This window comes from Thunnus albacares, chromosome 13 (genome assembly GCF_914725855.1).
Source record: "Thunnus albacares chromosome 13, fThuAlb1.1, whole genome shotgun sequence".
Lineage (NCBI taxonomy): Eukaryota > Metazoa > Chordata > Actinopteri > Scombriformes > Scombridae > Thunnus > Thunnus albacares.
Genome location: NC_058118.1, coordinates 9,643,679 through 9,670,011, shown reverse-complemented (window position 1 = coordinate 9,670,011; position 26,333 = coordinate 9,643,679). Strand labels below are relative to the sequence as shown.

General features: G+C 40.1%; 1 protein-coding gene across 13 annotated transcripts in view; it reads right to left on the bottom strand.

Moving 5' to 3' along the window:
* The window catches only part of msi2b (musashi RNA-binding protein 2b), a 260,618-nt gene that overhangs the window by 69,852 nt on the left and 164,433 nt on the right, over positions 1 to 26,333 (bottom strand). For all 13 annotated transcript variants that reach the window (XM_044369996.1, XM_044369998.1, XM_044369991.1 and 10 more), the window contains exon 8: positions 3,485 to 3,567. In XM_044369996.1, the coding sequence (XP_044225931.1) occupies positions 3,485 to 3,567 (83 nt within the window). The remainder of the gene's footprint in view (positions 1 to 3,484; positions 3,568 to 26,333) is intronic.

Here is a 26,333-nt window from a genome sequence, read left to right as displayed (position 1 = left end):
GGAAGTGCTCCTGAGAGTGAGGCCTCGGTGGCACATGAACACAGGGTGATTGACCAAGTCACTAAAGGTCCAGTCACTCACATCTGAGTGGGCATTGACCCACTACACTGCCAGAGCCCTTGAGAGGACGGGCAAGGGGAAGGTGGGGTGCCCGGTACATCCACAGCCCTCCCAAGTGGGGTGGAATTTCTGTCTGCATCAATTATTCAAGAGCCATCTTAGATAACACTCGCAGGGAGGATGGATGAGGTCTATTTCTGTATAGTACTTCATAAGAATGAAGACAGGAGGCATTTTTTATTTTGTGTGCTGGTGCTTCAGACACCGGATAACCAGTACTCTCCTCTGTGCAACTAAGGTAAAACCTGAAGTGTCTTTGAAAAATGCTCTTAACACACTCCACATCCTTTTCTCTTTGCCGACATTCCCACATGTCAGCACTTTGTAGAAGATCTGAGGGACAAGCTTATTTCCTGCATGCTAGCAAATTTATTGTAGGTGTTGCCAACAGGGACCCATACAAAGGTGACAAAAGCCTCAGAAAACTGGCCCTTGCTCTGTCTTTTCACACTGTACCCCCCTAATAATCCTGATCTTTATTTGTAAAGGTTTCTGAGATGCCCAGATGGGTCACACGTGTGTCATCTTCTTTTAAGAGTAACTACACACAGGCTAGTAACAATGTTTTGCAGTCATGTAGAGCCTGATGCATTTTTTGGCCGCATCCTGTGGAGTACAACACATTGTAATACACAACAGTGCACGTGTGGTAAGAAGTGCAAGAGACTTGAAACTTCTCGCCAATAGGGGTCACTTCTTATTGTACACTTTATATAACCCTTCAGTACTAAATATTGATGATAATAATAGTAACTGTCATGACTGTGACACATCAGGAAGTCAGATCTATACACTGTTAGATGATGCATGAGAGACAGCTTTGATGTTGCTGGCAAGATACAAGAGTAGATGATGTAAAAGGTCCAAGAATTTCTTCTCTATCTCTTTCACCCCCACTTTCTATGGATTTTCTCTCTCTAATAGCAACTGTACTGAATGGGAGGTATAATGCAACCTGTACATGTAAAAGAATGGAAGACAAGTGGTCATATTTACCTTAAATAATGTCTTTACCCAGTAATCTTAAACAAAAGTGCTTCTTTGAAAAAAGAAAAAAACTTCAATGTGGAATTAATTCTGCTGTATCTCTATGCAAACAGTGGGCTAGACATAAGCAACTTTGCTGCTGATAAATTTGCAGGTTTGGAGACATGTATCCCCAGGGGAAGCTCATATGCTTTTCACAAAGGGAACAGCTTATTAACATCAACACTACTTTACACACGCTTCCAATAATGCTGAAAAAGAATTCAAAAACTTTTAGCGTGACATCTCCTTCTCCGCATACAAAGGGTATTTGCAGGTGGAATGAAAATACCAAAGATTCCTAGAGCTATCAAAGTTGGCATGGCAGTAGTGTTATTTGTGACACTAGTTCCACCTGAGCAGATGTTTTTAGCTACTATACAAGCAGACTGTGCATAAAACTCAACGCTGAACATGTAGATACTGTGTCTCACTGATACTCATCTTCTCAAATAAAAACCGAAGTACAGGATGTTGTCAGGACACGGCCTATTTTGTGTTTCTAACGTTATTTAATAACAGGTAGTTGCTATAGTATACAGTATTTTTAGTTGATACAACCAGAATGGATTAGGCTTTGTTTTGTGCTACTATACTGTAGATGTGCCCGTCATAGTTATTCTCAACTATTTTATATCCTCCGATGAATTATCAGCAACGTTTGATGTTTTGGGTTTTCTTTAGGCATTTGTTGAATACTGACAAATGTCGTAAGGGCATGCATGAGCAGCATGCTGCATTGATTTTGAGTTTAATTTAGAATTGAGATAATTTACTTACTTTGTTTTTCTAAATTCTTGATTCAAACACCTTATTTACTTAGTGTTGTGGTGCAAATCAAGAAAAAGGCTGTATTTTATAAATCATTAATGATTACTACATTATTAAACATTAACACAGCCAACTATCTATTAAGTAAATTTGCATTCCTAATTAGCAATACTGTTTACGATCCAATTATTATCTAATTAGTACTTCTTACAAATAGGTTGTGAGTTGGGATTAAATGAGGCTCATTTTTCTCTTGACATGGTAAAGGTTGGATATGGAAAATAACCTCAATGGATGAATGTACTCCAGAGATTCGATATCAGATTTGTTGGTAAACAAATGTCTCATAAATTATTTTTGTAACAGCACAAATTGAGTAGAAATAGGTTGTTAATAGTTTTTGAAATCAAGAATTGACAGCATTGACAGCAATTGTTTTTCTTTGTGTGCATAAATAGATGATCTGGTGTGTGCGTTCATGCTTCGTGCGCTGATGTGTGATATTTGTGTGTTAACTGTGTGTTATGCCTACATGTCAAAGGATCTGGGACATTTGATTGTGACAGAATATCTTCTGTACGCGTACAGTTATTTCTGTCACAGTCTGGATTTTGGTTGCAGTCCTGAGCATCCACTGTGATGCAGTGCAGAAACACGGGAGGGATGTACGTATACTGGGGTCATATGTGACCTGGGCTGGTCCCTGGTGAACACGGTTCTACTACACTGGTCCTGTCAGTCAGACAGCCAGTCAGTCAGTCAGTTTCAGGAAAAAAAGCTGGAGGGGGGGAGTGAAGACACACTGAGCGAAGGAGCCCCACTGAACGGCAGAAAGACAAGTATTCCCTCCAGTCAATCACAATCCACAGAACCGCTCAAATGATGCAAGATCTCTCAGGAGGCCTGCAGGGTAGAACTGGGTGAAAGAGGACCTAATGTCACTCTGCCTACACTGGGGTCGGGTTTCTGTCAATTAACATAAGCTAACATATGATGACTTCAAAAACTGCCACTGAACTCTGCAGAGTACCCAGAGATGACAGTATTACTGGTGTAAATAAAACAAGCATCACTGGGAGTCTGTGGAAGGTGTTAATCCCTGTCTAATGAACTCCGCCTCTGCCAGTAGCTTCCCTGTTGCATCCCTGGACATCTCCACCTGTGTATGTGTGTGTTTGTGTGTGTGTGTGTGCGCGCATGTGTGTGTGTGTGTGTGTGTGTGTGTGTGTGTGTGTGTGTGTGTGTGTGGTGGGGGGATTCAGAAAGAGAGGGACAGGCTCCACTCTCCCGTCCCTCAGCCTGACAGGCAGAACTCAGCCACACAATTTCACGGTTTGTGGGCAGTACACACCACTGCTTTCCCATCCCTGAGACCCACAGACCCACAGAGTGTGTGTATGTATGTGTGTGTGTGTGTGTGTGTGTGTGTTAGTCTGTGCATATGAACATGAGCACACACACACACTACCTCAGCTATTAATACTTGGGGAAAGAAGAAATCAAATATTAATCCTTCACAACGCCCAACTGGAATTGAAAAAAAAAAAAAAAAAATGAGTGGACTTACCATTTTGTTATTGATTTCATGAAAATGAATTTCACAGACTTTCTCTACGATGTCTTCACTCTCAAAAGTTATGAAACCAAATCCTGTGCAGAGACAAACAGAGAAGAGGGGAGGAGTTAGTGGAGAGCCTTAACACAACTTCAGTAACTACAAGAAAATACACCACAAGATGGATTATTATCAAGAGCCAGATCCAGAAACTATGCGAGTACATCTTTAGAGATTGGCTTGGGCATGGAAAAGAACAAGTGAACAAGACAGACATTGTCCTCTTTAAATCAGGAATATGATGAAATCTGCCACATTATTAAGGGCACTCGAGGACCTTCTCTACAAAGAGAAGATGGAAAAACAGCACAAAGCTCATTTAATGAGATTCAGGGAGCTAGGGCCCAGCATCTGAATTTCATTAAATGCATTTTGTGTTCTTTTTATTGAAATCTCACTGTATAACAAGCCCTCGTTTTTATGTTAATGCAGGCCTTAGAATGAATGTGTGGTTGACAGTGGGATTTTCATGCCATATTTATAGGATAAAAGCTTAACCCCTCTTTCAACACAAAGACAGAGAGACAAGATGGTTTCAGACTTTTGAACACAAGTGGATTGCAATGCTTTCCTCTGTGTTCTGATGGTGATGCACAAAGCAATCTAGCTTCTGTATAGCTGAGGTTGAAAGGAAAACTGATATTCTATTACTTTTGCAAAAGAGGAAACCGCACAAAAGAAAAACAGTTAGTGAATAAAGCAGCAAGTGGGACTGAAAGGAGATGAGTTTCTTTTCAAAACAGCAAACAGCGACACACAATGAAATGAAACCAGCTCAGATTGAGCTTTAACAGCCGTAACTGCAAACAACATCTGACTGACACACACTCCACCGACAACACCATCAATTTCTTATCATGGGATTTTAGATGATACGGTAAGTACAGTGAACTGAATGTGAAAAAAGGTGCTGACACCTTAATATAAGCTTTAGGAGACAAAGGCTCAAACGCTACTTGTTGATTGAGCTGGTTGAGAGAAGTGAATATTGTCCTGTTCATACAAGACGAATCCGTGTGTGCGGTCCTCAGCTCACAGTCATAATCCACTTCATAGGACAAATCTCAAGGTCAAAGACTTGAGGGAATGCTTTGAGAGCCTTGTATCCTGTACATGTGCACTTATTCATTCATACACCATCATGTAGAGAAGGGTTGGAGGATATGATGATACATACTACCAAGCAAAAGAGATTAGTCAGAGATTTTGTTATACAGAGGTAGTTATCCCTTTAATGTCTCTGGTTGTACATATATTAGGCAGTACTGCGGACATACTGATATCACATTATAAAATTACACATGTCTTACCAAATATATAATTAGGGCTGCAACTAAGGATTATTTTAGTTATTGATCAATCTGTTGATTATAATCTTAATTAATCGATTAGTCGTTTGGTCTGTAAAATGTCACAAAATGGTGAAAAATGTCAAACACTGTTTTCTGAAGCCAAAGATGTAATCAAAAATGTTTTGTCCTGACCAACAGTCCGCAACCCAAAGATCTTCAGTTTATTGTCATACTGTAGAAGACAAAAGAAACCAGAAAACATTCAAATTTAAGAAGCTGGAAGCAGAAAATTTTGTTTTTTTTTTCCTAAAAAATGACTCAAAACAATTATCAAAATAGTTGGCGATTCATTTTCTGTCATGCAGGAATGACAACAACAGTATATTATTATACTTTAGTCTCCTAAGCAGCCTATTCTATTAATGCAGAGAAAAATACAGATTTCTTTGTTAGGAGCAGTTCATACTGCTTACTAGCCAACCTATCACACACGCTGGTATTTATAGTTCTGTCATAAAATCATCTTTATCTCTCACTCGCATTTTTCTTTCCTGCTCCTCCTCCAGCTCCTCCTCCACGAACAAAAGATTCTCCTCAAGTCCGTCTTCTGCTACTGACACATGCTAGAACATATCAAAACAGTCCTGTCAAAAGAAGGGCTGGAAACCTAATGTGTGAGCTGATTAAACTCAGACAACATCTAATCTAATGAGATCTTATGAGACAGAATATCAATTTCCACTGAGATATCTCAACGGTGTGTTGTGGTGAGAGCACGTCGCACATGTGTGAGGCGGGGGTAGGGGGGGGTTGGGTGGAGTGGGGGTGGACAGGGGACCGGTGATGACGATGGGCAGGAACACCCCACCTCCATGCCAGCGCAAGGAGCACTTTTGACAACCAACAAATCAACCGCCAGGAGTAATTTGTCACAGAGGAGTTTGGGGTAGGGGGAGTGCAGGCTGGGGGGGGGGGGGGGGGGGGGGGGACCGAGGGCGGGGAGGGAAAGAGAAAAAAGTGGAGATGAGAGGAGAAGGGGTGGGTGGGGGAGAGAGACTGAAAAAGTGACAAGGAAGGAGGTTAACACACGTGGCCCCTGTCGCCACACTCCTTCCTGCAGCTACAGGCAGCTCCTCCATCAACTGACAGGACATTTTCCACTGCACCATTATATCCACTGGGGTCAGGGCCAAGCCACATCACCACAGATACCACCAGCAGGGCTCTTCCACCCATGACTGGATCTGTTTAAATGAACAAAAAGACATTTTGCTGTAGTGTAAACTACAGTTGGAATGTGTCCTGTACACATACACAAAAAACCCACACAACAAACATCCGTATTTTTCTCTCTCCTTGGCTCAGCACACGCCTCCTTGGTCAGTCCCCTGTGGACTGTCTGAACCTCTGGACCTGCTATTGCAGTGCAGTCCTTTGCTCTACTATCCTATTTTACAGACCTTACAGACAATTACAGGCCACAAAATAGCACCAACAGAAGCATTCCTCTCTTCCATCCTCCATCTGTGGGGTGTCAGCAGAGCTTGAGATTGTCCTCATGTATCCCGGCCCTTCTCTTCCAACTATCCACACATGGCAGGAGGCTGACCTCCATGAGACTATTAAAGACTGTCAGTACTGACAGACACAAGGAGAGAGGTGTCAAGACGCTCACAATGAAGAACCTTCCCACAGCTTAAACAATACCCTGTAAATGGAAACACATGGATGTCTGATAGGAAGGCTGATAATAGGTGTTGTATGGCTACTGGCTGAGGCCTCTTGGCTGCACTTGCTCACACTTATTAGCCAGAAATGGGCTTGGCCTCATCTCATCGTTCCACAGAATCAGCAGGGAGCCCACTTTCGCGGCCTTTTACCAGCTTCATCATACTCGGTCTTTATTTCACACTCATTCCAGGTTTCTCTGCTTCTGTTGCCCCCCCTCCCCACAACCCTTCATCCCCCTCACTACTCATTCTGGCCCCTGCAAACCTGGAAAACAGCTGATTCTGCCAGCAGCAGATAATGAGAGAATTTGTGAATTGATGCAGCAAAGTTGACTATGACATGAAAACTGGCGTTGCAGCTCTAAAATTAGGAGCGGTTTTAAACTTAACAGGATTCTCTAATGTGTTAACCAGCAATGATAAGTGTTTAAATACTTCTCTGAAGTTTTCCTTTTGATGCTTGACATGAGTTCCTTACGGGCATACCTTACTCATTGCAGATAGGTTCAAAAATATCCACTTCCGGTAAATACACTTTTAAAAAACTACACTATCTTTGGGTTACATGTTTATTCCTAATCTTTTCTTTCAGATGTTTTTTTGTCAAAATATACTAGATAGTAGAGGAAGGAGGAGAATTATTATCAGCAGTACTTTAAGTTATTGTTGTAGATTGAATATCTACAGCTTGTGAGAGCATGAACACACACTGGGCAGAGATAACTGTGAAATAAATGTATGACTGCTATGGGTATAGCAGGCATCCCCCAACTCCCTAATGGCTGCAGCTAAATATACTGCAATAAATACATGAGAGGGAATGAACAGCACATACTGTATGTATTAGCACTGATATAGAAGGCATAGACCTGGAGCTCATTACCCATACCTTTATAGGTATGGGTAATGAGCATGGAATGGAAATGGAAAATTTAAAAAAAAAAAAAGGAAGTTAGAGCGTCTTAGTTTCACACCAGAAACTCTGAACCAAGGTTCATGTTTTTGTTACATTGAACACATTTGATCCAGTTAGTTTGGGTTTCTTCTTGCAATTATGCGAGTACACTAAAGACCTTTACATGATATACCTATGTCCTGGCTGCATCTCCCTATACTTGACATTGATTGGTTTGTGATGGGTATGTGTCTGATGTCGTTGTGTAGCCTTCTACTGCCATTTGAACTGATAGATAAAAATGAATGAACAGATTCATTTAGTTGCCACTATAATAATATTATTATGGCATTACTTTATCTTTGGGTGGCATTGCTCTCCCATCCTCTCATATCCTCTCTCTCTCATCCTCTCAGTGTTGGCATTTTTATGAGTTTTGTCCAATTGGCTTTTTATAACGTTGTAGGACTATATTTCAATTAAAAACTTGGTCTCCTCCTCTCCCCATGTGCTACTGTGGCTCACTCTTCCCTTTTCTGGTTCTGATGATAGCCCGCCGGATCTTCCTGTAATTGGTCTGAATGCCCGAACTATCCAAAAAATGTTTTCACACTAGAAATGAACTGAACCATGGTTCAGTTTGACCTGGACTGACACCACCTTTTTGTCGGACAGCTATTTGGTCCAGACTGTGGTCTGGGGGAGGTTTCACACCTGTAATTTTTCTGTTCGGTTTAACATTGGTTGAACCTCATTATTGGGGTCATATTACATAAGAGGACACACACATGCATATTCACACCCCCAACGACTAAGTAGATAGTCACAAACTAAGATATTTTCGCACAAAATGGCTCACATATCCCAGCATACACAAAGATAAGTACAGTGTTAATTTTGGACATTAAATAAATATTCAGCAATATTTGAGTTGCTGTAGTTTCTTTGACATCTAGAACCTGTAATAATGTATGTGTAATTTTTGACTACAGGGGCGGTATACTGATACTGATTAAAGCTGCATCTAATGAGATGAGCCTGCTGGTGAGCAGCTTTGACTACAGACTAACACAGAGTAAGGAAGTGGGGCAACCTGGAGGAAGTGTCAGACGTGTCCTCTGGGACACAGCATGAAGGGAACAGAGCCCCCTGACATGCATGCACAGACACACACACACACACAGCTGCAGGTACTGCAGGTTATAGGTGCAACCCCAGTGTTTCCCCTAGGTTGACTGCTTCAGGGTGGCAGGGGGGTGGGGAACTTAAAGGTCAGACCACCCTAAAGCCATAAGTGCTGGACTTTTACATATAAATGAACATCCGTTACATTCAAGCCATTGCCAAACAAGTTCCCACAAGGCTGATTAAGCCTGACACCACCAGATAAATCTCTGTATTTCACAGTATAAGGAGTTTTTACATCTGGTGTCTGTGGCGACATTCTTGCATACTGCACATGCTCTACAAGCAGAGCACGAACATCAGAGACTTCTGCTGGCCTGAGTGGCTAATTTCCGGTTAGCCCTCTGCTAACTTGAATGGGGATAAAATAATTTAATTGCACAGCTCTTCTAGACTTTCCAAATGTTATTGGACCAAATGGATCAAATTTTGATAGTGAAACGAGTCATTTTGTGGGGGCTGTGTGATGCTCTAACCATTTTACAGCCACAACAGTAGCGATGGAGTAGACTACGGCAGGGCCTCACTGCCCCGCCACAGTCTCAGAATCCCAGAATGAATATAGGGGAAACACTGAATGCAGCTGCAGCCACAACTGTTTCTTTCTTTACTTCCCCAACTTGGATATCCTTCAATAATTATGCATGATCAAACCTTCACCTGTCCAATCAGGGCTTAGAATACGGAAAGCTCCTGCACTGCGTGTCTGTCTGTCTGTGTGCCCCAGCCTCCGAAGCCCCATCTTCTTGTAATGCAGAGAGGCAGACAGAGGCAGTCCGAACACCCACGGCACAGTTTGAGGCCTTTGATCAGTATTTCCGTCTACTATTACTAGAGATCCAGAGCCCCGGGCGTTAATCCCCTGTTTAATACAGCTAACGCCATGAACTCTCTAACAGCACAGAGCACATATAGCAAAGGAAGGAGAACTGAGGAAGAGTAAATTGGAGAAAATACTTTAACTAGCAAAGGCAAAATCTCTAGCAGTGTCTTATACGCCAACTGTACTGCATTCCCTTTATCCCAAAGTTTTATTACTGGTTAATATAGAAAAGCAGAAAGAATGAAGAAGTATCCTGTCTATCAAGTGGGACAGAAATAATAAGAGCTGTCATGTTGGCAGATCTGCTAATGTCCTTACAATGTTTTCGACCAGGGCTGCATTTAACAAATATTTTCATTATTGATTATCTGTCGATTATTTTCTCGATGAATTGATTTGGTGTTTGGTCCATAAAATGTCAGAAGATGGTGAAAACTGTCGGTAATTGTTTCCCAGATCCCAAGGTGATGTCCTCAAATGTCTTGATTTGTCCCAACCAACTGTCCACAACCCAAAGATATTTAGTTTCTGTATTCAGCAGGCACAATCTTTCTATTCAGATCATTAATCAATAAGCATCTGTATTCAACATCTATTTCATATTCATATACTATTACTCAAGAGGTATATACACTGTCCACCGGTACATATTTAAGTTTTAAAAACTTTTAGCAGTGTCTTTTATGCCAACTGAATGAACATTCTCTTCATCCCAAACTAAACAAATATACATTTTTTTTATTACTGGTTTATGTAGAGAGGCACAGAGAGAAAAGAGAGAGAGACTGAGTCCCATAAGCACGGCCAGATTCCCTAATCACGAGTCAAGACATCAGCTGATAAAAATACTAAAAAAATAAATGTAACTGCTTTGATGCATGTGAGTCCATGGAAGAAAGTGAAGATGGATGATGTAAAATGAATCCCTCAAGTGTATAGTACAGTGAGTACTGTTTTAGAGAAGACAGCATCCAGAAAATAAGACTTGAGATGTTTTTGGTTTAGCTATAAGATTATGACATAAATACATTTAGTTATTTTCCTGATGCATTCCCCCTCCTTGTATGTTATTGTGCTCAGGGACATGTTGGGTTTTGATGTTCTGAATTGGAACTGCTTCCAAATTTATAAAATGTGTCAACACATGTGCATAGTGTTAAAAACTGGTTTTTGCTTTCAATATATATTTTTTCTTTTCTTATGCATTATGCCCTGAATCAGAATCATGAAATCACTAAGAATCTACGAGCAGAACTTGACTAGGAGTCATTTTATTGACTAGGAGTCAATAAAATATAAACACTACTCATCGCTTTTATTAACCTGGACCCTGTTATTTATGTGGACTTGTTATATAGATTGAAGTGGTCCCCGACAATGATGGACACTGTGGTCAATTAGCACAAGAGGGTATGCAGAAGTGACAACAGCATAATATCTGGTAGATAGATAACATCCTATGACCAAACTAGAAATAGAACCAGTACTAGACTCACTTATCATGGTTTGGTCCCAAAAATGGAGGAGCAAAAATTAATCAACAAAATAAATACATATAAATTAACACAATCGTATGGCCCACAGAGGAAATCCGGGACTACAGAAAGCATTTGCATGTATGACATAATTCTTCAGGTGGCAATACAAAGCACAGGGTGAGGCCATATTGAATAATGTTAATGAAGAACTGCCTTGCACATTTTATTTACTAGGTAACAAGAGTCCTGTTATCCTCAATATTACTCAATAGGCCACCAACCTTAGCTAGCTGTGTCTCAACATTATAATGTAGTGCTGCAGCCAGAGTACTGGTTGTTGTAAAAAGGACATATTATTTTAGGAAGTGTATATGTTTTTATATTTATCAAAAAATATGTAGTTTTCCATCTGAGGCCTTCTTTGTAAAATGATGATGGAAAAAAAAACATGTCAAATACAATAAACACTTGTAGGTGTGAAAATCCAATAGCCCCCTTGGGAGTTCACCAGTGATAATCTCTCTGGACTTGGTCTGCACAGTGTGCACAATGTCGACCCTCAATCTGACCAAAACATAAAGGTGATGATTATGTCTAGGAGGCTGTATGAAAGCGCCAGGTGGTTGAAAAATTGGCTTAAAATTGGTCCACAATTACTACACATGGAGCTTTAGTTGGTTTAGCAGCGGCTTCAAGGCTTTTAAATGCTGAAACTTATTAGTTGAGACAACATTTTAAGGACATCTCATTACTGATTACTGAGAAATGTCACACAGGAGGTTTTAATAACACAATGAAATAAAGCATCACAGAACAATTAGAAACAGTGTGATTGTAAATTGATGTAATTAGATTTCAATGTGATTGTTGTTTTCTTCACACTTGGCCTTTCTCATTTTGTGTTGTCCCGGTGAGTTTGTACTTATCAGTTCAGAACCAATTGTTTGGACATCTATCCTGGATTTCTGGTCAATCAATTACCTTTCTAAATTAATTTTGATTTCTATAAACTGAAAATAGAAAATTGTACCTGCAACACAGCAAAAGAGCTTATGGAACAAACAAAAGAGAAAAAATTGCTTTTCCTCAAATTAACAACATTTTACTAGACCACTGTATAATGCAAAATGCAACTCTTAATACAGGGACAATATTTGCATCTACTCATCTATGATGAGAAGAAGAGATCTGCAAATTTATGGACAGATCTATGCTTTAATTAAATGTTTATAGTAAGATACAATATGTCTGCTTCCTCTGCATTTTCTGCAGAGCAACTGGGCTCAGCATGCTTGCTGAGGGAACTAGTTTGTCTGTGCCTCTATGTAGGTCAGCTTTCAGAGTTGGCCATCAATTTCTACTGTCCTACTTAAAGAGACACCCCGTCTCCATACAGACACACACAAACACAAACACACACATTTATAGCACGTGTATTACATATGGGGACTGTAACCCTGATTCGTACCATGTCATTGATTTTATTTATGCTCTAATCACAGTCATTTATTTAAGCCTTCGGCAATACTTGCCTGACATTATCCCTGACCAGAGCTTCAACACTTATTGGTCGACACAATTCTGGGTTGTCAATACATGCCCAGTTGCAATGTGTTCAGTGGTAATAGGCATCTCAACAGCAACACAGAGTGTGCACTTGTGAAATGAATGCAGCTCTTTCCACCTCTCCAGTGTACTTTCAAACACTCTTGAACTCAAGAAAGACCCTAATTAGTGCCAAACAATATACTTACATAGTGCATTAAGAAAGTATTCAGACCCCTTCACTTTTTTCACATTTTGTTATGCTGCAGCCTTGTGCGAACATCGTTTAAATTCATTTTTTCCCTCATCAATCTACACTCAACACCCCATAATGACAAAGCAAATACAGAATTTTAAAATTTTTTGTAAATTTATTAAAATGAAAAAACTGAAACAGGCTATCACATTGACATAAGTATTCAGACCCTTTGCTATGACAATTGAAATTTAGCTCTGTTGCCTTCCATTTCTCTTGATCACCTTAGAGATGTTTCTATACCTTGATTAGAGTCTACCTGTGGTAAATTCCATTGATTGGACATGATTTGGAAAGGCACACAACTGTCTATATAAGGTCTCACAGATGACAATGCATATCAGGGCAAAAACCAAGCCATGAGGTCAAAGGAATTGCCCGCAGAGCTCAGAGACTGGATTGTGTCACGGCACAGATCTGTGGAAGGCAACAAAAACATTTCCCAAGAGCACAGTGGCCTCCATAAATCTTAAATGGAGGAAGTTTGGAACAACCAGGTCTCTTCTTAGAGCTGGCCACCTGGCCAAACTGAGCAACAAGGGGAGAAGGGCCTTCATAAGAGAGGTGACCAAGAACCTGATGGTCACTCTGGCTGAGCTCCAGAGATCTTGTGTGGAGATGGGGAAAACTTCCAGAAGGACAACCATCACTGCAACACTCTGGGCTTTATGGCAGAGCAGCCAGACGGAAGCCTCTCTTCAGTGAAAGAGAAAGGAAAGCCCGCTTGGAGTTTACAAAAAAGCACCTAAAGACTCTCAGACTGTGAGAAACAAGATTCTCTGGTCTGATGAAATCAAGATTGAACTACTTTGCCTCAATTCAAAGTGTCATGTCTGGAGGAAACCAGGCACCACTCATCACCTGCCCAGTACCATCCAAGCAGTGAAGCATGGTGATGGCAGCATCATGCTGTGGGGGTGTTTTTCAGCAGCAGGGACTGATCAGGGTTGATGGAAAGCTGAATGGAGCAAAGTACAGAGATATCCTTAATGAAAACCTGCTCCAAATTCCTCAGGACCTCAGACTGGGCTGAAGTTTCACCTTCCAACAGGACAATGACCCTAAGCACACAGCCAAGACAACGCAGGAGTGGCTTAGGGACAACTCTGTGAATGTCCTTGAATGGCCCAGCCTTGAATGATCTTGACTTGAACCCAATCGAACATCTCTGGGGAGATCTGAAAATGTCTGTCAACCGACAGTCCCCATCTAACCTGACAGAGCTTGAGAGGATCTGCAGAGAAGAATGGCAGAAAATCCCAAAATCCTGGTGTGCGAAGCTTGTTGCATCATACCCAAGAAGACTTGAGGTTGTAATCATTGCCAAAGGTGCTTCAACTAAGCACTGAGTAAAGGGTCTGAGTATGTATGTCAATGTGATTGTAACCAGGGTAGTTAACCCTAGATTGGTATTATGTTTCTGTCCCTTTAACTGAGGTCGGTTGTTATTGATGTGCTCGGCTAGTGTGCAGAGGGCGCTACGAGTTGCCTTCTTTCTCTTGTCACACAATGTTTTTTTTCTTCGTCTGTGGTTAAGTCCTGTAGGAGTTCTGGAGTTAAACCAAAGTTAGAGCTTGATAATTACAAGGTTCTTGAGTTGAAGTTTTACACTGAACAACAAATGTTGATTGAGGAGTTGTGACTTTGCCTAGACATGCTTAGAACCGAGAACATGCCGGTGTTGAGGCTAGCATAATTTCTCATGCAGCTAAGCTTCATGTAAACTATGTATGGAGCCCTAACAGCTGTGTTTTTTGAACTGAATAGGTGTGAGGTGCACTGTATGCTGAGGGCTAAGCAGGAGTGTATTTAAATTTTGAGATGTTTATGTTGAATTCATGTACCTTGAGGTATACTGTGAGTTGCATTTTTATGTCTACATTTGTTATGAGTTAATGAAAAAGAAAAGAAGACATTGTAGAACAGGAATTATATTTAAGTAGATCTCAGTGGACATTTATGATGGACTTGTGATGAGTAACTGTATTGCACGTGTGTAAGCTGGTTTTTTGTAGAGCTCTTCAGTTGGAACGTCGTTGTCATCCATCTACCGTCTCATCCGATGTCATTAATCCACACATAAAATAAAAATAATACAATTAAGACTATCGTTTGACATACTAATTTCATTGCTTTCTTACTGGACTTGTTGATAGGTAGTCTGGTTACTTGTAATACATCTATGCATTATTTTCACTGATTTGAACATATAGTTGATTTTTGCATTGTGAGACACTGTGACCCTAGGGTGTTTCATTGGTTATAATACATTTCGCTTATACATAGCCAGTCTGTAGTTGTGTGCGTTATTTGAGGTGGGTGTACTTTAGCAGTCAGACAAGTAAGTTACAGCCAATCTCCTCATCGAATCTGGATTGGAGGCCAAACCCCTGGTTCCTACTTAGACACTCTGCACCATCTTTAAAGGGACAGGTGTAGATGGTTACACGATATTTCAGTTTTTCCTTTTTAATAAATTTGCAAAAAATTCTAAAATTCTGTGTTCACTTTGTCATTATGGGGTATTGAGTGTCAATTGAGGAGGGAAAAAATGAATTTAAACGATTTTAGCAAAAGGCTGCAACATAACAAAATATGAAAACATTGAAGGAGTCTGAATACTTTCTGAATGCACTGTATATCCTGAATTTCTCTTCTTCTACATGATCATAAGGCTGCTCTAGCAACAACTGAATGGAAGCAATTATCCATGGAGAAGGTGACTGACTACCCCTTTACTCACTAACACCCAGACAGCAGGCTAAAAGCAGTTAGCCACAAAGGGCTAAAAGGAGCACTCGATGATGAAGGCAGCGAAAGACAGAAAGGAAAAAAAGGAGAATTCTCTTTTAATAAACATGAAATATGTAATTTTGGTTATATTCAAGTCGCATACTAGTAAAAGGGAACAAGGACGTCACTGAGATAAAAAGGAGCATAGCAAATGTGTTTCACAAGTCAAACTGAAAAGTGAGATAATTTTGTCACCAGATGTTCCTCAAAATGGAAGAAAATCATTCTGCAGGTCAAACCTGACACCTGTTCATCTGTAAAGATCCTCAGATACCTGAGAACTGAGCAGCCTCTTTAAAAGGTGCCAGTGTCTCTATGGTGTAAACAGGTCAGAGACACAGGCTTTACTGCCAAATTTAAACATCAGTCTATGATATGATCCCCTGATCTATTTTTCTGATCATTTTTAGACCTTTTACCTAAGTACAGTACAGTAAAAGTATCAATACAATAATGCACATATACTTCATCAAGTAAAAGCTCTGCATTCAATATTTTACCTTAATAAAAATAAGACATGGGAGAGACAGCAAAATGCACTTATGCATCAAAAGAAAGTATTAAATGATCATATTATGCATTCATGTGTAAGCAGCATTTAAGATGGGAGCATATATAAGACATACTGCCAACACTAATAACACTAACATATTCTAAGAGGACAATAGTGTAGCTCAGGAGCCTGCCTAGCCAATACATTAAAAAATATATGTACTTAATATAATCAATCAATTAATATAAAGGCTGACCATAAGCAATGCACCTGAAATGGGACAAATAAGACAACTAAGTAATTAGTATATTCAGCCATTACAAAAATATAGTGGAATAATGAGTGAAATATTTCCCACTGAAATGCAGTTGAGCATAAGTGTAGTAAATTGCTCTAAAGTTCAAGTGCCTTAAAACTCTACTTGCTCACCAATATGCATCTCTTGGACCATAAAATTATTTCCTGATCTGGAGAAGCCAGTTTAGACATTTCTCTGCAACTAGTGAGCAATTTTCATCATGCACCACTGTGATTGGCACAGTGTTATAAAATTTAAAATCACTGGCTGAGAGGCTAATGATTAATTACAATATATTCAGATTCATACAGCACTTACCCCAACCCATTTGCAGATATGTGAACAATATGCATTCAAATGCACCCTCATTGTCCTTGCACTCATGACCTAGCACTTTGTGCTGGTGATTGAGACCTGTGTGGTTTTCACACCTGTAAAAACATGCTCATTCCAGGTAGCCCAGAACTGTCAAATAATGGTCCTCAAGATTCAGATTCAGACAGTTGTGTGTGACTGTAGAGACACAAGTTGATAATGCAAGGCTGAACACTGACACTTTACAAGGACAGATACAGTAACTATTTTTGCAGCCTGTGGCAATTGGGTCATAAAAAATCTTGGGCTGATCCAAATACTTTAAGCTCAATCCATTTTTTAAAGGCAAAACTGTTCTCTCCATCTCTATCTCTCTTTCTGTCTCTCTTTGTGTGCTTATCTTTAGTTCTCTCTCCATTCATAATATCACACAACAAACCTTATCTTGGCACTGGGTGTGTGGATGATGGAGTTACTGTAGCTCCACCCAGTAGATCCATCCTACGACATTAAACCAACATGATCATCCAGTAACATTCAAGAAAGACCACAGAGGTCACTGTTTCAATGGAAATGTAGACTAATATACCATTTACATTGAACCTTCAGTGGACTTGTAATTTGCATTTGCTTGCACTTTGTTAATGATTTCTTAGGAGGGAAAACGTTTTTGCTCAGCAGCCTACAGTAGAGGTCCTCAAAGGTCAAAAGGTTTGGACCTAATCAAAAATAGACCAGTGGAACCCTACGTAAACCTGACATGCATACATTAAATTTAAAAAAAAGACCTTATCCGAATTCATATAAGGATACTGTGAATTAGACTGTGGTTGAACCTAACACATCTGAATAGAGAGAAAACACAAGACCACAATGATGCATCACTAGTTTAGTTTCCATCTAAATTTAGGACATTTAGGACATTAGAGGTTGTTAACAGGTTAAGACAAATAGTTGGTGGTGCTAATTCTCCATTTACTATTGCAGAAGAATGCGCAATGAGATATATAGATATATAATGATGTAAATAAAACGATATGGAAGTTTATTCCATATGGTTTTCTATGCTTTTTGCTCCTATTTATCAATACACCAACTTTACCTCCTCTGCCAAGCATAAAATGTTACCATATTTCAACTTTTCTAACTTCTGGCATGTCCACTGAGGTTTTTTTACACACTAACTAACAAGCATCCGTTGATTGCAAAAGATTAGCAATACACGTAATTGAAAAAGCAGAACAGAACTCTACTTGCACCTGTTTAAAGTGAAAATAATTTGGACCTGGCCTGACTTGGATCAGTTACTAGGAACTGAGTGGGCCTGTGAAGATGTCTTGCCTACAGTTCATGCAAGTAGGCTATAAGGTCAGACATTAGGGATGTCAGTGGTTAACAGCAAAAAGTATTTTTGACACGTCGGTCTATAGGTTAATCTGCATACTAGGGTTGGGTACTGCACTCATTACTTCACGTTATTCACATTAGTTCAGTTGGTGCCAAATTTCAGTACCTTGCGGGACTGAGAGAGCCCCGAAATAAATTTTAAAAACACACATTCAACCAAAGTGTCCCACATGGAGGTTCTGACACTGACAGGAGCACCAACCCACAGATACAAAGAGACGTGACGGGATTGAGAGAGCTAGTTAGGTACCTCGAGCCCGAGTACGTTATGCCATCGAGGGCTAATGTGACTAAACACATCGAAAAAAATGTGTAACTGACCGGTTAGTTACCGGCTAATTTCTCAATGTGATCTCACTGAAAATTAGTTTGACAGTGCCAACACCTCAGTGATATAAAGTTACTGAACTTAAAAGAACCTAACCTAATCAATGAAGTGATATCTTTCTGTGATAACATGCAGCAGTATACTGTATGTGTGGGTCTTTTGGACTATATACTACAAACATACAGAAAAATAGAGACAATGACCAAGTGAGAAACACAGACATAACCACTGAAACAGTGACAAAGCCCCTCTGCTTAAGCGATTGATATCCCTCTCTTCATTGTACCACTCTACTGGCCTGAAGACATATTGTATTTGTGTGGACTGAGACAACAGCACATCTCATATGCTGAATACACATGGTAAAAGTAGCTAAAGATGAAGAGGCCAGGGACAAAATACAAGCAAGGTTGGGTACACATTTCTGAGGGTTGGACAGAAGGACAAGCGGTTAGAATATTAGTTATAAAATCGTGAAAAACCAACCTGAACATAATTGCTCACACTGATAGAATTTCTTTAGTACAAACGGAGTATCGGTGTAATGAGATCCAAAGGCTTGAACCACAAGGGGATTCTTCATTCAAGAATGTCAGACTCTTTTGTGCCAAGCAATAGGCCAAGCTTAATGGATGTCTCAATTTCTATCACATACAGTAACAACCGATGCAGGGAGGAGGCGGTGGGAGGTGGGGGCAGGAGCCTTTCCAAAAGGCTTTGAGGCAATGTGATGAATTTCTTTTGAGGTGTGAAGCAACGTGGGACTTGAAATGAATGAAACAGATATGCACCTTTTGTGTTTTCTGACCTATTGATAAAGATATCAATTTCATTAAACTTAATTAGCATTTCTCATTCCTGACTGAAAGTGGGGAATCAGAAAGGGGGGATAATGGGTAGCGAGTCAATGCTGAGAGATGGAGAAGCAGATCACTCAGAAGTTTGTACATGGGGAACGGTTTTTCAACTGAACAGAAAATCTAGAAGGAGGTTGTGGATACCGACACCTCCCACCACAGCCTCTGAAGGGGAATTCACTGAGGGACTAATGGCATTTAATCAAAATAATCCTCTGCAAACAACAAGGCTTTAAAGCACTGAATTACGTACAAAGTAAAATTGATTCAAGTGAATTAGGCCTCTCACTGCCTGTATGGCCAGATTGTTATTAATATTAAAGCATGGGGTATTTTTAAAGACGTGACACAGTACCAGTTCATCTGAAATGAAGAACACTGATGATGCCACTTTGCAGACTCCCATTACCATTTAGTTGAGATTGCTTTCATCGAGTGAGCCAAATGCTTAGAGGTGGAACTGCCACTTGTGTTTACAGATGCTGTTATGGCATTACGGTGAAGAAGAGTACTGTCACAGAAAGCCTTTTCTGTGCATCCTTCACAAACACACACACACACACACATATACACACGTGACAGCTCAAATCATGACATCATGGGCTCATCGAGCGATGCGCGATGATGTCACTCTCATACCGCTGACCCCTTGTAATCAAGACTAGGCTACGCTGCTTCATGAACGCCCTTTTTCATCAAACGCCTCTGTCACACACACGCACTCACACGCGCCGGCACGAAATTAAGAGCTGTGGGGTGCTCAAAGTATAGCAGCATAGTTCAGCTGCAGACAGAATCTTGCTCACAACATCCAGGCTGCGTTTAATTGCTTACTTGCACTATAATTGGGTATATAATCAAACGATAAAACTGAACACAGCGCAGCATCTTCATAACTTCAGAATATCCTTTCATCAGTGCCTTTGGGCAGTGATTAGCAAAGATGAGAAAGCTCCACGGACGACCACAACCGCCGCTTATTTACGGTATGTCTTTGTTGAAGTTATTCATCTCGTTGATTCGTGTTTGTCTTTTATGTTAGCTCTTCCAAAGGAACACCTGTAGGAGGGTAACAGAAGGTCATGACCTCATATTAGCTTAAACGCAAAGGTCGACTGTAAGAACTCTCAAAGCTCTACGAGGCTGTGGAGATGTTCTGTAGAAGGACCGTGCATCTTCACGTTAGGATACTCCACTGTCCTATATCACAGAGAAGCAGCAATTTTTCCCATATCCCAAGTTGGCACATCCTGACTGCTGTACCAAGATTACTACTTCTGTCTGAAGACAGTGAATCCATAGAGTGATGCTGTGGGCCTCTTGTGATGCAGCTGTCCGAAGAAGACTAAATAAGACTAAGAAGACTAAATGTTTGTATTTAATGTCCTGTTAATTGTCAGTCATGTATAATGGGAGTTGTCAGAAAAAAATTGCAGATCAAAAGACAACACAACAGCACAATGTAAATGACAGTTTTTTTCAGCACCAGTGTAGTCGCTGATTATCAAAAGTATTTCCATACTCACTCATTTAAGCCCTTGGTCAACCACACACATGTTAAGCCACACTCTGGCTACACTTATGGAACTGAAAAGACTTTGCATCTCTGTTTAGTTTCTCTCCTCCCCCTCACTGCATTTTCCTTTTTAACCCAGCCTCTTTGCAGAAGGGGTGCTCATTTCAATCTCAAAGCTGACATCTGTGGAAGCAATACGAGCTCTAAATGAGTGGATTTAATCCTGTGCAACAAGGCTGGAGCACAGGAAGTATTCACGCGAGAAGCAGGGAGAGAGGGAACGAGCTAAAAAAAGGAAGAAGAGGGAGAAGGGGAAGAGTGAAAAGGCGACATTAAAAAAAAAAAAAGAAAAGAAAGGAAAAGAAAGAAAAGGATTTTGTGACCTCCGCTCATATCATTCCGTCTGCAGCGGTGCCACCGTTAGCTCATCCCGGAGAGAAGAGGACAGAAGAAGGAAGGGACAGAAGAGCGGCTTTACCAGATAGAAGTTAGACATGTTTATTCATGCAGTGAAGCAGCTGAGGTATTGGAGAAGGCTTCAAAGTAGAGGATGGCTCCACGTCCTGCATGGCCTTCTCCTCTGGCTAGGGTTTCTGTATTTGGCCTTTGAGTAAGGGGCTGATCAATCCCCCAGCATGTTGCCAGGCTCTAGACCCCCCATTACCAAGAGGCTGCTCTTTGAACAAATCCTGCCAGGGGTCACTCTCCCTGCGCTTCATCATCTTAAAGGTCAGACACAACAAATGGCATGGAAGACAGTTCTGTCCCTGGCCGTAAACCCATAGCTGACCGCTAAGAGCGTCTGCAGTCAGGACAGCATGCAAACCGGGCTGCCATTGTCATAGTGGAACAGACTATCAGTCATTTCCATCCAAAAGTTGTATACAAATTTACAAAAGTTGGTGAAAAAAAAAAAAATGCAAATCAGTGTTCGATTCCATCAACTAGTGCCATGCAAATATTCTCAAGAGGGCGTAACAAGATTATCATAATACTGGAGTAAAAGCTGATATTTAAATAATGTCTGGGATTTATATAATAGCCCAGGCTGCGGTCTGTACAAACAAATAAAGGCCAGTGGAAAAAAAAAAAGTGTACATTTGTGGCTCTGATTTTATCTGTGTAACAGAAATATTATTCACTCACTAATTAACTTTCAGTAATGTTACTTAGCTGATCTTTCTACGTAAATGTTAAGCTACTATTGAAGAAATTCAACACTGCCTGCAGGCTGCTTCACAATTTTGTAGAATTGGGAGAAATAGTTGAGTTTGCATTTACATCAACAACAGTAATTTAACACAGACAGGGAAGCAGATCAGACAACAAAGGGGCTTCTTTCTAAAAATTTTGTGAAACCCACACACTTATAAGGCAGCGGAAAATTAGAAATAAAGGCCTGTCTGCTCTGCAGCTAAATCAGCCACCATTTGAACATTTATGATACCTAATTAAAGGCTGGCCAGCAACTGTTTTGTAGCTCTGGTGCATCATGGCTTTTTATTGAAATGTTGTATAAATGTATTAATATCGCTCCTCTGTCCATATACACACACATACACACGTGTCTAGTGGGTCTTCAACCGTTTTCTTTTTGAGTGGAAATTGAGTGGAATTTAAATGAGAAGCCGCAGATGCAAATCTTGTCATTATTTATGAAAAAATACTAATTTCTGGTATTTCTATTTGGATTTTTTTGTGCAAATTAAAATAGGGAAAAAAAAAGTAGGATGAAAATGGAATTAATGAGACTCAGCACCAGTGCGGGACGCAAAGACAGAACTGCATATGCAGAGATAAGTTAGGGGATATTACTGACATTATAAGACTATTAGATAAAGTTATTACATTTACCTCCATGCACACATCACGCCAAAATAAAATACTTAAAGAAACTTCTAAAACAACATAAAAAAAACAACCTAAACTGCAGGGAAAGAGGTGTAATTACTAGACTCCTCATCTGGACTTGCACCTGCACCTTTTCAGTGAATCTGTTTGCCTAAAATGACAGCTTTTCAATTTGATGAAATGATTGTGCACACCTGATCTCTGCTTTGAGTGGCAGAGATCAGGTGTGCACTGATCCATTTACATACTTAGGCCATGACGTTGGTCCCTTGAAATTCAAGATACAGGAAATGGCCCTTCAATATGCCAAAAAAACCCTGAAATCTGAAACTTACTGTAGACCTCTACAGTAAGACACAGGAGGAATATCACAAGAATAAGTGGTTGATATACCATACTATCAACAGCATACCATGGTATCCTTAGTAATACTAAACTAAAACTAATATCCAATATTATCAACAGATACAGACTTCTTCTTGTCTCATATGGGGAAAAAAAACAGAAGACATGATGATTTTCATTTTGAAAACTTGTCTTCATTACAGTTTGTCCAGCATCCCAACTGTTCACAATATGTTGCAGCATGCGAGTTAGCAAAAGTGGAATATCGTAGCCGGTAATTTGGTATACATATTTGTCAGACCTGTTTGATTAGCAAATTCGAGGAATCCTTGCTAACAGTCTGTCGGCTTACGACAAGTGAAATTCGGTCAATGAATTGTTATCAGAAAAACACTGATAGCAGCATGGGCCTAAATATCCAGCTTCTGTCGGCTTCTAGGGAAGCGAACATAGAGAGAAGCCTTTCCCTCTGTGTACACTTTCCTAGAAGCTGACAGTTTACTGGATTAACTTGTATTTATCACTGCAGCAAATTAGTACATTCTGTGTATGCAGTAGCTAACAATGGGGCTCCTGCAAGAACCACTTGTACCGAAATATTTGCTCTTGGCACATAAGAGTGATTTAAGAAATTATTGGTACTCTACAATTCCACAATTTTCTTAGAATTTCTTCTTAGGTACGAAAGAGACGTATGAGTCACGAACAGATGTGCATTTCTTCATGTGGGGAAAATAACTTGTTTGACTTTACAGTTATAATCTGATTGAATTTGGAGGTTAAATATGATCCCGAAATCAACTAAAATAAAATATAGAACTAAAACACACTTAATGCAAAATGAATATTCTGTATGCTAATTTACTGAGATTTTTTTTTAATCTAATCATTTTTACTGGCAAATTTTGGCAAAGCAATTTACATATTTTTTCAGTAGTTGCGAAGAAACCTCTCTCACTCCGACAGCTGCCTGAGGGTCTTTCTGCAAGTCTCTGTCCAGTATCATCTCCTTTTGCACCTGACAGTGTAACATCACCTACTCTCCCCTCCAATATCTGTGTGACTGCAAGATCCCTTGACCTCCTCCCATATTAAACATGGACTGCTTTGCTTTAGAAAGACATTTTTTTTAGCATCTACAGTAACTTCATGTTAAACCATTCCCTCTTTATTTCTGTCACTGTACTGCACTGCTCTGATGACACGCTGTTGGCAGCTGTATTTTCCGTTCCGAGACTCCTAATCTAATGTGACTACCGGCACCACCGAACCTGTTATGTTTTTGTGTGCTGATTTCCAAAAGCAGGACTTGAATCTCTGCGGTGTGAAATTATTTTTACTCTTTGGTAACATTTCTGTGAATGAAAGTTGCCCACAAATGGAGCGGAACAAGTAGTCTTACTGGTATATGACAATTTTAGAGGCATCAATTATGCAAACGATCACATCTCATGAACAGATGGAAGTCATCAGACTAAACCGAGCGATTTACGACACGTTTGTGCAGTTAAAAGAGCTTGTTGTTTCTGACTTGAGACACTCGTACAAACAAAACTCACATAAAGAAGCGAAGAAGAGGAGTTTAGGAAAAGAAAATGAAAATGAGGCCCGAGTGAAACAGAATTGGCAAGCCACAAGGAGTGTATTGATCCGCATTTGATGGCATAAAAGTCAGTTTGACATTGGGTGTCACAGCTAGCTTTAACTACTTTTTTGGAGCAGGTGTATTAGGAGCTGCAGCCGTCATTACCAAGCAATTCACCTCTTTTCAGGCCTTGCACATCTATCCAGATATTTTCTTTTAGGGTTAGGTGGAGCTGTGCTGACTGGTCAACAAAGTCCATACACTCGAAAAGAATCATTAAAAGTATAAGTTGCCCCATCCTAACCCTCCTGAGGAGAGTCAGGCAGATGTCGATTGATAACAGCGTGTGTATGCCACACTAAGAAGAGCTCTAATCAGACAAAATCATTGAAAACACCTGTGTGGGCGTACCAGGGGTATGTAGGGAATTTAAAAGTCCTGCACACTCACACGGGTGTTTTCACTTATTGTGGCTTATTAGACCGCTGATCAGGTTGAAGTTAGGTGAAGCTATGCAGAGAATTAGGTGAAGTTACCAAACTACTTGTACAAATAAGAATCATAAATGTGTCAGTTAAAGTTGCGGTGACAGGATCGATCATGGTCTGTACCTGCACAGTTAAGCAAAGTAACCCCAGTGCGGGTGGACTGTGGGTGAACTCTGACAATAGACCTTTTTCACAGCAGACATCATGTCTTAACAAGAAAAGCACAGGTGTAACAAAAAATAGCGTCTCACTTCCATTAAACTGTCTCAGTAAGCCATGTATATAACCAGGGCCCTGCAACCAGAGCACCTAAATGGGATTCAACCATTATTAATTAATGTTATTAATTACACCTGTGCTTTTCCTGCTATGACATGTCAAAATGTCAGCTGTGAAAAAGATGTATAGAGGGCGTGTATCTATGTCATTTTTCCATGTGTTATCAACCTCCTCACCACAAGTGAGTAGCCAGATTAACCAGCAGGAGGTTGCTGAGAATGGGTAAAAGCTGATACTGGAAGAAAAACAAACATTTTGAAAAAGTAAAGGCCAGCAGATGGCCAGAAATATAGCCAGAAATTGAGGCGCTAACACTTGTATGTACTGTATACATGCTGTATGTAGCTCAATATCAGACAAGTTAACACTACGGTAAACACAGCCTGAAGGCACATATTGTAGATGCATGGTCCCAATTTAAAGCAGCATTTGTTGGCTTAATTAAAAGCACAAAGATGTCAAGGGATCTTCTAGTTTTTCTGTTGACAGGTTTGTAAAAAAAAAAAAAATTGATTTGATTACACGTTTCAATCAACAGTGTGCTCAGTTAGTTAATGTTAAACTGCCCCTTAAGAACTTAGCTTGGCTAGTTTCTAAGGGGCAGTATAGCTTCATATTGCATCTTTTTTTGTTTTAGTCTCTGGCAGATTATAACAACTTGTATCATCTATTGTAAGACAGATTTCTACCCTTTCAGTGTGTTTATTGACCTGGAACTGGTTCTAGGTTACAGAACCCAACACTAGCTGCAATTGAGCATAAAAGGAGACACTAGAATACCACTCTGAAACAATAAAAGGAAAGTGAATAACTGATGAAAATATTGCCACTTCATTGCTACAAAGATCCACCATGTGACATCATAAAAATACAGCACTTTGTATAGTGTAAAATGCCATAAAATCCTCTGTTTCATCAGCTGCCAAGGATGAAAATCTATTGGCAGTGTGCTGGGTGAGCTTTGACAAGTTGGGCCATCTAGAAGAGATGTGTGGTGATTATCTGGATAGGGCTACTCTGTCTGTCTGGCTGCCCCTATAAA